This window comes from Physeter macrocephalus, chromosome 16 (genome assembly GCF_002837175.3).
Source record: "Physeter macrocephalus isolate SW-GA chromosome 16, ASM283717v5, whole genome shotgun sequence".
Taxonomy (NCBI): domain Eukaryota; kingdom Metazoa; phylum Chordata; class Mammalia; order Artiodactyla; family Physeteridae; genus Physeter; species Physeter macrocephalus.
In genome coordinates this window covers 30,138,895-30,151,311 of record NC_041229.1, presented here as the reverse complement: position 1 = coordinate 30,151,311, position 12,417 = coordinate 30,138,895, and the positions used below count along the sequence as shown (strand labels likewise).

General features: G+C 33.5%; 1 protein-coding gene across 1 annotated transcript in view; it reads left to right on the top strand.

Annotated features, from left to right (window-relative positions):
• DYNC2H1 (dynein cytoplasmic 2 heavy chain 1) overlaps positions 1 to 12,417 on the top strand; it is a 387,388-nt gene that overhangs the window by 90,309 nt on the left and 284,662 nt on the right. Inside the window, exons 46-50 of the mRNA XM_024115318.3 lie at positions 1,744 to 1,846; positions 2,379 to 2,546; positions 7,640 to 7,770; positions 9,021 to 9,269; positions 9,778 to 9,886. Coding sequence (XP_023971086.1) covers positions 1,744 to 1,846; positions 2,379 to 2,546; positions 7,640 to 7,770; positions 9,021 to 9,269; positions 9,778 to 9,886 — 760 coding nt within the window. The remainder of the gene's footprint in view (positions 1 to 1,743; positions 1,847 to 2,378; positions 2,547 to 7,639; positions 7,771 to 9,020; positions 9,270 to 9,777; positions 9,887 to 12,417) is intronic.

Sequence of the window (12,417 nt, the reverse complement as noted above, 5' to 3'; positions counted from 1 at the left end):
GCACTGTAGTTTTCATGTCTATTGGTATTACTCCCAAAGCGCTACCTTTAATTCTGATTTGTGTTGATGCTCAGGCTTTCTTTTCCTGTCATTTATTATACTTTTCTACTGGAGAGTGACTCTGTGAGGATAGATGCTTGTGTGTGCGTTATTCATTATTGTGTCTTCTGGCATAGTTTCTAATAGACACCCAATAAATATTGAATGAATAAATCAGTGGGTAGATGGTCATTCTGCTTTGATTTCAAATTTAGCTTATTTACAGCGGGGTTCATCTTCTTTCCAAAACTAGATCTTTCTTCTGACTTCTATCAGTTTCTGTCTTTCAGGCTTCAAACCCGAGAGTAGTTCTTGATGTTTATTTCTTTCCTTTTATCTGTGAGGAAATGTCTAAAATACTCTGATAAAGTGGGGTGATACTTGAAAATAGGCATTAAGGATGCAGAAGATATTTATTGAGTACCTTCTCTTTCCAGTGCTAGTCCTAGGGATACAAAGATGACTGAGTCACTATTCCCGGAAATGCACAGTCTAATGAGGGACCTGATCATATAAATAAACTATTAATACAGTGTAATAAGTCTATCAATAACAATATGCACCAGTTACAGAGATAGCATGGAAGAGGGAGTGAATAGCTTTGTTGTGTGTGGTAGATTTTTTTTTTTTAACATCTTTATTGGAGTATAGTTGCTTTACAATGGTGTGTTAGTTTCTGCTTTTTAACAAAGTGAATCAGCTATACATATACATATATCCCCATACCTCCTCTCTCTTGCATCTCCCTCCCATTTTTTTTTTTTTAGATTCCATATATATGTGTTAGCATATGGTATTTGTTTTTCTCTTTCTGACTTACTTCACTCTGTATGATAGACTCTAGGTCCATCCACCTCACTAGAAATAACTCAATTTCGTTTCTTTTTATGGCTGAGTAATATTCCATTGTATATTTGTGCCACATCTTCTTTATCCATTCATCTGTCAATGGACACTTAGGTTGCTTCCATGTCCTGGCTATTGTAAATTTTAAGAGGAGATGAAATGTGGTCTGAGTTTTGAAAAATAAAGAGAAATTCACAAAGTGTCTGGAGGTGAAAGGGGTCTTCTTGGGTAAAGGGAATAGCATGTGAAAGTTATGGAAGTGTTTGTGGAGGATGCTTTTTATAGTATTGGAGTAGAAGTGGGGAAAGATAAAGCTGTGTTTTTCTAAATTAATTCAAATGTTAGGCAGTCAAGGCCAGAATTAAGAGCAGTAGCTCCATCCATAGAGAGGAAGGGAGAGGCTCTTCTCTCATTGGTTATATGTTGAATTGTGGCACTTTGATTTGTTAAAAGTTCAATGATTTCTTGAACATAAGATAGCTCTGTGGGTCCCACAATTATAAAATGGGTCTGTCTTACACCCATGAGCACCTTGGAATTATAACTACCATTTTATAAAATTTAGGTTAGCTTTCCTTGAATTCCTTTCTTTAGCAGGGCTTTTTAACCTTTCATTTTATTTTTTTCCATGGACAACCTTTGGCAGTTTGTTGAAGTTTATGAACAACCTCTCTTAGATAATGTTTTTAAATGCATAAAATATAGAATACAAAATAACTGAGGAAATAAGTAATATTGAAATACAGTTCCAGCCACTGGTAGAAATTGACATTCCTATGAATTTAAGGTGACTGAAAAATTTATAGCATGATTATATGTTTAAGAGAGTAGACAGATCATTTACTATATTTTTTTCAGGTGCGGGCCAAATTTACAGTTGATGATTATAGCCACTATTTCTTTACTCCTTGCATCCTTACCCAGTGGGTTCTTGGCTTATTCAGATATGATTTAGAAGGAGGTAAGTTTTGCTTTTATGATTTCAAATCACTTAACCTCTCTTTAGAATGTCATATTGTGTGTGTGTGTGTGTTTATGCTGTATATTATGTTTGTAATAGATAAATGAGTATTGTAATTATAGTATTTTAAAAATAAAAATGTTAATATTAAATTTAAACATGATATTAAAATTATGATATTTTATTATGCTTCCTCTCCTAAACTATGATTGTCACTATTAAAACTTGATTTGGGAAAAAATGTATCGTTATCCTTTGTAGCCAAAGCATGTTTAATATGCTCTTGGGGATTGATATTTTTATTGAACAACTAGAGATAATAGTGTTTAACATATCCCTTAAAGAATCAGAAAAGTTTACCAACTCATTAACAAAATGAATTTTAACTTTTTCCCTTTATTCTATTTATCTGATGCCAAAATAATGGTATGTAGATTCTCATTCTCTTTTTCTTTCTAATATTATGTTGAAACAGACCATTTTTAAATCATTTGAATTTTATTATAATTAAAGAAAATTTTGCCGTTTTTAGGATCCTCAAACCATCCTCTAGATTACATATTAGAAATTGTAGCATATGAAGCACGGCGCTTATTTCGTGACAAAATTGTTGGTGCAAAGGAACTTCGTTTATTTGACAGTATTTTAACATCAGTGTTTCAAGGAGACTGGGGCTCAGATGTACTAGACAATATGGCAGGTAATATAGTTACAGAGTTTATGTAAATATATAAAAGTTATGAGAACTTTCAATTTTTTTCTTACTGATAGCATGATTTTATATATCTAAACAAATGAAAACTTTGGATAATTTATATACGTATTACTGAATCACTTTGCTGTAGAGTAGAAATTAACACAGCATTATAAATCAACTATACTTCAGTAAAATCAATTAAAACAAAACCCCCAAAACTTTGGATAATTTTAATGTTTTTACCATAAGAGGATGCTCTGTCTTCTTTGATAGATTTCAATAATTATGTTCCAAACAAAATATGATGGCAATAATTGTTTTCTTGGAAACGGTTGTTCAGACCGTAGTGTTTAACATTTGCAATTCAAAATTGTAATTCCTGAAGGACTTTTACTAATAAAAATAGCCATATATGTGTGATATTTAAAGATCATAGTGAAAATCCATATTTGATTATAATGAACTTTCGCTTGAGAAAGTGACTCATTCCTGTCACTGCTCATAACTTCGTTAGCACAGAACTTCTTATGTACCCTCTTATCAGCTTTACCCATTATTATGATAAACAAAGCATAGCACCAGTCAAAGGAGCTATGTTGCCTTTGCAACTATTACTGCTTAATGACCAATTTGCATTATGAAATACTGTGGGAGTGATGCATATAAAATGAAAACCAACATGTTGAAAAGGCCTTTGACAGAGGATGACTATAATATGGAACTCTTTCCTAAAAAAACTGCTTTCAAGCTACAAAATGAATTTCTATTCTATTAGAGTGTAAAGCAAGCCTTCAAAAATATTTCATATAATACATTATGTTGTATCTTTCTAGATTTGATATTGATTCCAGGGTCATAATGACGTAAGCCAAGGGGAGTCTTGAAGGTGAAAAGGATGTTAAGATTGATAGAAGGAATTTTCTAGGTGCTGCTTGAGTTTTAGAATCAGGAAATACGTTCAGAAGAACCTAAGACAGCATGAAATGCTGAAAGAAGCCTGTTAATAGTTCAGAGTCGGCTTGATTTTGAGTGAGGTTTTATGTCATTGTGGCGTGTAGTTTTCATGGCTTAGCATGGAGAGGCTCTTGTTCTCAAATGCTGCCATGTTTCTCAGTCTAAAAATTGAGTTAATAGTGTCTCGTCTTGCAAAGAAAGTGACATATCCTTTGGGCATTAGATAGTATCAGTGTCTTATCTGAATTCTCTAGAATTTGGTATCTTTTAGAGTCTCCTATGTAGGGCTCAATAATATTTTTTTCTCAGTATTTTACTTTTTTTTTTTTTTTTTTTTTTTTTTGCGGTACGCGGGCCTCTCACTGTTGTGGCCTCTCCCGTTGCGGAGCACAGGCTCCGGATGCGCAGGCTCAGCGGCCATGGCTCACGGGCCTAGCACCTCCGCGGCATGTGGGATCTTCCCGGACCGGGGCACAAACCCGCGCCCCCTGCATCAGCAGGCGGACTCTCAACCACTGCGCCACCAGGGAAGCCCAGTATTTTACTTTTTAATGAAGGGTTGTATTTTTAAAAAAATACAGGCTTCATATATGTTAGATCCAGGCAAATATGATTTTCACATAGTAGAATATCTATTAAGAAAAATTATTAAGAAAAATTTTGGATACTTAAAAATTTTAAGTATCCAAAATTAAAAATTTAATTTTGGATACTGAAAAATAAACTAGATACATTCTTGTGCTCAAGAAACTTGTAACCTAATGGCAGATACAGATATGAAAGTCCTTGCTTACAATAATAACTATTGCTAATATGTTTAGGTGCCACAAAGATTTATGCAAATAGTTGGTTAAACTGGTAAATACAATAGAGCATGAAGTGTTTTACAGTTAATATAACTTTTCTGAATATATTTGGGATAAATGCTGGATATTTGGGGTGTATAAGAGTAGAGACTAATTTCTTTTTGAGGAAGTTACTTTGAAATTTTTTAAAATAAATTTTTTATTTTGAGATAATTGCAGATTCACGTATAGTTGTAAGAACTAACAGAGAGAGAGCACGTGTACTTTTTACTTGTTTTCCTTCAACGGTAACATCTGGCAAAAATAGTATAATATCACAACCAGGATATTGACATTGATACAGTTAAAATGGATCAACTCCTCTTCCATCCCCTGGAAATCACCCATCTTTTCTGTGCTCAATTTTGTCATTTCAACAATCTTATTTTCAATCAGAATAATTCTCTGGAGATATATGCAGGTTCTTGAGTGTTTCAGTAGTTTGTTCCTTTTTATTGCTGGGTAGGTATTATATTTAGACATGCTACCATTTCTTTCACCATTTACTTGTGGAAGGGCATCTGAGTTGTTTTCAGTTTTTGGCTGTTAGGAGGAAAGCTGCTACAGGCATTTATGTGCAGGTTTTTGTGTGGAGATTTTTGTTTCTTTGAGGTAAATGCTCAGGAATGCAGTGGCAGGGTTGAATGGTACTTGTATGCTTAGTTTAAAAAAAAAAAACCTGCCACACTGTTTTCTAGAGTAGCTGTATTTCAGTTTACATTTCCATCAGCAGTATATGAGTGAACCAAGTGCTCCACATCCTTGCCAGCATTGGGTGTTGTCAGTATTTTTTTATTTTAGCCATTCTGATAAGTGTGTACTGATATGTCATATTGGTTTTATTTTTCATCTTGCTGACAGCTAATGAAGTTGAACATCTTTTCATATGAGTAATTGTCTTTTGTATGTCCTCTTAAGTGAAATGTCTCTTTGTGTCTTTTGCCCATTTTCTAATTGGATTTTTTTTAATACTGAGTTTTTAGAGTTCTTTATGTATTTTAGATACTATTCTTTTGTCACATATGTGGTTAACAAATATATTCTCCCACTGTGTAGCTTGTCTTTTCATCTTCTTAATAGAGTCTTTCACAGATAAAAAAGGTTTTAATTTTATGAAGCTCAATTTATTTTTCTTTTTAAGGATTTTTTGGTGTCAAGTTTAAGAACTCTGTCTAGTCCTAGATTTTGAAGATTTTCTCCACCTTTTTTTCCTAAATATTTTATAGTTTTATGTTTTAAGTCAGTGGTCCATTTTGAGTGAATTTCTGTGTAAAGAGTGAGACTTAGGTCATGGTTCATTTCTTTGCCTGTGGTTGTCCACTTGTTCCAGCACCACTTGTTGAATAGGCTACCCTTCTGCCTTGAATTGCTTTTGCACATTAGTCAAAAATTAATTGTGTAAGTCTGTTTTTGGGTTCCTGATTCTGTTCCATTGATGTATATGTCCTTCTGCCAACACCACACTGTCTTGATTGCTGTAGCTGTATAATAAGTCTTAAAATTCGATTGACTGATTCCTTCTTCTTTAAAATTGTTTTAGCTATTTGCCTTTCCATATAAATTTTAGAATAATCTTGTATATATAAACAATGTTGCTGAGATTGTGGTAGGAATTGTATTAGTTCTGTATATTGGTTTGGGAAGAATTGACCTCTTTATTATGTTGATTTTTCCAATCCATGAACCTAATATATTTGTTCATTTATTTAGATACTCTTTGCTTTCTTTCATCAGTGTTGTATAGTTTTCAGCATAAGTTCTATAAGGTATTTTGTTAGATTAACACCTAAGACTTTAATTTTTTTGAGCAATTACAGGAAATCAAACTGTATCTTAAAGGATACAATTAAGTGAAGAAGAGGGGAAGGGCATTCCAGACAAAGGAAAAAGCATATGCAAAGAATCAAAGGTTTGAGAAAACTGGGGTATATATTGTAGTACAGAGGGAGATAAGAGATTCAAGCAGTCAGTGGAGCCAAATTGAAGCCAAATTGAAAAGGGCCTTGATTAGGAAAAGTTTTTTTTTTTTTAAGGCAGTGGGAAGCTATATGTGATATTGGAGTGCAGTGGTGCTATCAGATTTTGTTTTCCTGTTTGTTACTCTAGTAGCAGTGAGGATATATTTGATGGGGTAAAGGCTTGTAGCAGGGATATGAGGTAGGAGGATGCTGCAGTAGTCCAGCTGAGAAATGATGAGACATGAAGATAATGAGTTCAGTTTTGTGCATGTGTTTGAATGTTTGCAAGCTTTTTGAGTGTCTTTTGGGAACCTACATAAAGTTTATCAGTTCTGTGAGGGCAGAAATTATGTTCGTCTTATTCATTACTTATCTCTAACAGGAAGTACGATGTTTAAATACAGGTCTGTGATAGATAAGTGTTTAATGAATGAATGCATGAGTTATATGTCATTAAGCAATTGGAAATATGGGACTAGACTAGAGCTGGGAGACCTGCCTAGAGATACGTAGTGAATCGGTTTTTGGTGTATATTTAGATAGTTGATAATCTAATCCACAGAATAAGATTAAATAATTCCAGGGGAGTATTTAGAATTAAAGCATAACAGGCTGAATTTGGATCCCAGTGAAAATAAAAATATAAGGGATAAGTAGAAAACTGAAAAGGAGTAGTGGTTGTGGCTTTATGAGCACGGTAATATCGATTCAAGGAAAAAAGCTCCATTAAGGAGATGCACACAAGTCATATTGGGATAATGACTACAAAGAAGGTTTGGATTTTGCAATTAGGGTAGCATTGTTGTTCCCAAATAAGAGTTTAGTATAGTGGTTTTGGCAAGTAGAAGATAATGTGAGAAATATGATGGAGAAGGAAAGAAGACCATGAGGTAGCTTGGGGTCTAGGGAAGGTAGGACTGTTGCTGAACGCAGCATATGACAAGGTGGATACTGATGGAACAGTCTCCCAGAGGAATTGGGAGGCGAAAGCTTCAATAGAATGGTGAGCAGATTTTCCTTGTATGGTAACAGGAACACTGCTGTAGATAAATTTAAGGGAAGTTTGTGGGATTTTTATTTTGTAATTAAAATTTGGTTAATTTTCCTTTTATTTTAGAAGTTAGGGCTCTTGATGATATTAGTAAATCTGTGTTCTTTTTCAAGAATAATTTTGAGATTGTTTTTTTTATTTGCCAATTCAAAGTAATTAATCTTTGCCTTTCTGGGGATGTTCTTATTTGGACAAATTAAGTTAAAATCAGTTTAGTGTGAAATATATCTACTGATGCTCCCATTACGATGAACACAAATAAAACAAAAATATCTTTCATTTCTACAGATAATTTCTATGTTACATGGGGAGCTCGACATAATTCAGGAATAAGGTCAGCCCCAGGACAGCCTTTGCCTCCGCATGGAAAACCACTTGGAAAACTAAATTCTGCAGATCTTAAGGATGTTATTAAAAAGGTATAATATGAATTATGAATTTGAATTGGGATTTGGTTATCATTAAAGCCATTTTCAAAATATTTATTGTAAGTTTTTTGAGGGCATGAAGTGAAAGATCTTAGAGTAGGCAAAACCAGTTCATATCTTTTGGAATTTAGCCCAATGTGGCAGATCTAAGTAGGTGCACATGTACTTACACAGATTAGTGTAAAATTGCTAGGATACATGCTGGAAAAAGGTATCTGAGGTTGGAACTATTAAAAAGGCTTAATATTAATTGGGAAATATAACTGCTAATATTATATTAACAGTTAATATAATATTAACTGCTCATTCTAGAGCAGTGGTCTCAAACTTTAGTGAGCATTAGAATCACTTTGAGAACCAGAAAATATTGATGGTTGGGTCCCATCCGGAGAAGTCTGAATTCAATAGGTACTAATCTGAATCTGAAAAAAATCAGAAGAGAATCCAAATTTCTTAGAGGCTTCCAAATGATGTTGATGCTGCTGGTTCACTGAAACTTTTAGTAGCACTGTCCTATGGAGTTTTGTTTGTTTGTTTGTTTTGTTTTTGAGATTAATTATAATAAGAAGAAACAGTATTATATATGATTGCTTTAAAAATTAATATTTATAATGGAAGTTAGCATGGATTTTATATCAAGAAAAGTCTTTCATGGTCTAGTAAATTTATTTATTTGCCTGGAATGGATATTGCAAAGTTTGGGAATGTGCGAAAGTTGTTAAGTATGTGAAAGCTGTCCTTTCTCTCTTTCTTCACTCTATCACATAGCTCCTGGCAGGGCATACTACCTCTTTGTGGGCTTTTGATTCATTGCTGAGCTGTGTGTAAGAACAAGAGTTCACAAAATATCTTTAGGCAGTACGTTTTGAGAGTTTGGGGATTGTTTTATAGTCTGTGCACACTGATTTGATGTGTAACAAGTGGTAAAAATTTGAGAACTTTTGAAGTCTTTATAATTAACCTGCTATCTTACACTGCTTTTTACTAGTTATATTAATGGTGTTCAAAAGTAACTGACTGTTGTGGACCCGTTAACTTGTTTGACGTCATGTAAATTTTTACTTAGAAAGTGCCATAAAGCTGGATTACTGGATAGATAAAAGAGTGTGAGACAACTGTATTTACTTAACCCCTTTTCTTGAGGGCACCAAAAATATAATCTCTTAATCTAGATAACTAACATTTTATTATGTAATTTGGACTTATATTAATTATATAATACGCTTTGTGATCTTTTGAAGGGTCTTATTCATTATGGACGAGATAACCAGAATTTAGATATTTTACTTTTCCAAGAAGTCCTGGAATATATGTCTAGGATAGACAGAGTGCTGAGTTTTCCTGGAGGTTCACTTCTGTTAGCAGGATGCAGTGGGGTAGGTCGTCGGACCATCACTTCTTTAGTCAGTCATATGCATGGAGCAGTGCTGTTTTCACCAAAGATTTCCAGGGGATATGAACTGAAGCAGTTCAAAAATGATCTCAAACATGTGAGTGACTCACAGTCTTTTGTTTTATTTGGTTTTAAATCACAGTTAGTTATTCTAAAAGCCTTTAAAGACCTTTAAATCTCTGTTATGCAGCATAGTCTTTATTTTAATTTTAATGATTGTTTTCTCCATGATTGTTACAAAATTATGTTTTTAGCTCTCAGCACCCCAGATTATGGGATGTTATATGGATAGGTAAGATAAACAAAAAGATGGCATTTAGGACATATGTAGGTATATTTAAAAATTATCCTCTCGCTTTTAATGTCCTAGATGTAAAATAATTAAATTTCCTCCCAGTAGTATTTGTTTATGAACTGGATTTACTTTCCAAACTATATGGCTAAATTTTGATTTTTCAGTGGATTTACTTGCTAGACTATATGGCTAAATTTTGATTACTCAAATATCAATCAATAAAAACAACTTAGTTTACATACAAAATGAAAGTTTTTACCTGTGCCAAAAATATTTAATGGGTACCAAAATGTATTTTCTTATTGTGCAGGTGCTACATCTTGTAGGTATTGAAGCACAACAAGTAGTTTTACTTCTTGAGGATTATCAGTTGGTACATCCTACATTTTTGGAGATGATCAATAGCCTTTTGTCTTCAGGCAAGTAAATGGGTTCTATTTAAAGAAAATAAAAGTAATAATGTAAAAATTATTCAAGTAAAGTGATCTTATATAAAATTATGTTTCAGAGAACACTTGGCATAGCTTTTACTAAAGTGACATGGGATTAAACATTAAACATGCTTAGAGCAGGAGAACTGAGTAACCCTGTTTTTATAAAACCAAGAGATTTTTGTGGAATTATATAAAAATGATGATTAAATATTAAATATTGATGAATATACTGAAAAAGTGGCCCTCTTACACACTTTTGGTGGGACTATTATCTGTTATAACATTTTAGGAAAGTTATCAACCAGTACTTATTTTAAAAATGTGTTATACCGGGCTTCCCTGGTGGCGCAGTGGTTAAGAATCCACCTGCTAATTCAGAGGACACGGGTTCAAGCCCTGGTCTAGGAAGATCCCACATGCCGTGGAGCACCTAAGCCTGTGCGTCCCAACTACTGAGCCTGCTCTCTAGAGCCCGTGAGCCACAACTACTGAAGCCTGTGCGCCTAGAGCCTGTGTTCCATAACAAGAGAAGCCACCACAGAATAGCCCCTGCTCACCGCAACTAAAGGAAGCCCACGTGCAACAACGAAGACCCAGTGCAGCTAAAAATAAATAAATAAATAAATTAATTTAAAAAATGTGTTATACCCTTTGATATAAAAATTATATTATATGTAGAAATTTAACCTATAGAAATAAAAGAACTAGTATGTAAGGAAATATGTAGTATAATTTGTAATAAAAATTTGATAGAACCTCACTGTCCATCATTAATGGAATAATTGAATAATTATAATATGGCCTTAAATGTGGTTATATAATAGCAGATATATTTCAGATATATGAGGTCTCATATTTCTTGAATTGTGTTATACTCTTGTTGTCTCTGGAGTCACCTGACCTTTTCGGTGATTTCCTGAGGAGAATACCTGCAATTTCCTGCAATTCTTCCTTTTCTGAAGAATTTATGAAGTTTATTATAATCTCCTTATAATGCATAACCACTGTTAGTAGAACTGGTATGAGGTAGCTTCGTTTTAAACTTGGACTAAGAGTATTTTGGTACTTAAGTACAAAATAAGCCTTGTTAAAAGCTAGTTTCAACTACATGAATTGTTGCATTCTAGGGACCCGAGGACAAAATTTGCATGATGCTCATGTTCCACTCAGGTTTTAATAAATACTTGTTTTGTATCCTGCTAGGTAGACTCTGGGATAAAATAGTCTTTTTTTTCAGAATTTAACAGCTTTGGTTGAAGGAAACATTTTATTTATACAGTGAGGTATCTACACTTTAGTGCCCAAATGAGAAAGACTCTAGTTAGACAAGTGGTAGGTCAACTTCTGTCAAACTGAAGGGAAATTGTATAGTGAAAGTGGTATGTCTTGAGCAAGCTTGAAGTGTTTGCGGCCCTTTTTATAAATAATCTCTTCTGATTTTTAAAGTACACATTCCTGCATATTGCTTAAATTGTCACTAGATGGAAACCTTGTTCATTTTGGCTGAGATAAACTTGTAGGCCAGATATATACAGGGTTTTTGTTTTTTTGTTTTGGTTTTAATTTATGAAAGCAAACGTCCAGATAAGCATTAACTCAGTAATTATTTTATTGTAAGATAAATTGGTCTTTTTATCAAGATATAATAGCAAAAATCATAAATAAAGTTAAATTTTGGTAAAGTTAAATTTTGACAACGTTTCTGGCAAAAAAAGTATTTGAAAAATACTTTCAGAGAAAGTACTCAATAGGCCTTTTTATCTCTTTTTTATATTTCAAATTCTTATTCCCTATAGAGTATGTAAATAGAGGTAGCTTCCTTTACCAAATTTAAGAAATCAGGGGTATCTTGGTATGGCTGAAATTTAGAGGAAGACATAGAGCACATTTATGTGTGTATGCGTTTGAATATGTACATGCTTTGTGGTTGGGGAGCAGTCTGGTACCTCTGAGATGAGCCTAAAGAAAAGTAGGGATTCAGACTATGTTGGGCTCTACATGAATGCAGCAAAAGAATTTTCATTTAATCTTACAGTTTCTTGTGAACTACAAATATGTTGGTTTAACAAATATTTATTGAATAACTGGATTTATGGTGGTGAACAGGACAAGCTTCAAGCCCTCTATCAAATTCTTACAGTCTTAATCACCTTTGATTTGACTTTCATCATTCTGTTGTATAGTAGCAGGCCATGACTAGTTCTCCTGATTTCTAGTACAAGTTCATTCATTCATTTGATAATTCGTTTGTTCATTTATTTAACAAATATTTATGTTTTAGATACTTGCCAAGAATGCCCTAAGGTTAATATTGATCATGATCAAATTTTTGCCCTCTGGGAATTCAGAATCTAATTGGGCAGGAAAGGGAAGTAATTCATTCATTATTAAATGATTCGGTAAATGCTAAACAGTGATGTTTGGATATTATACACAAGAGAAAAGAGTGCTTTACCTAGCATGTGGGTATTCAGGAAAGGCTCATGGACATAGCAGTTGACAAAGTAGTGTCTTGA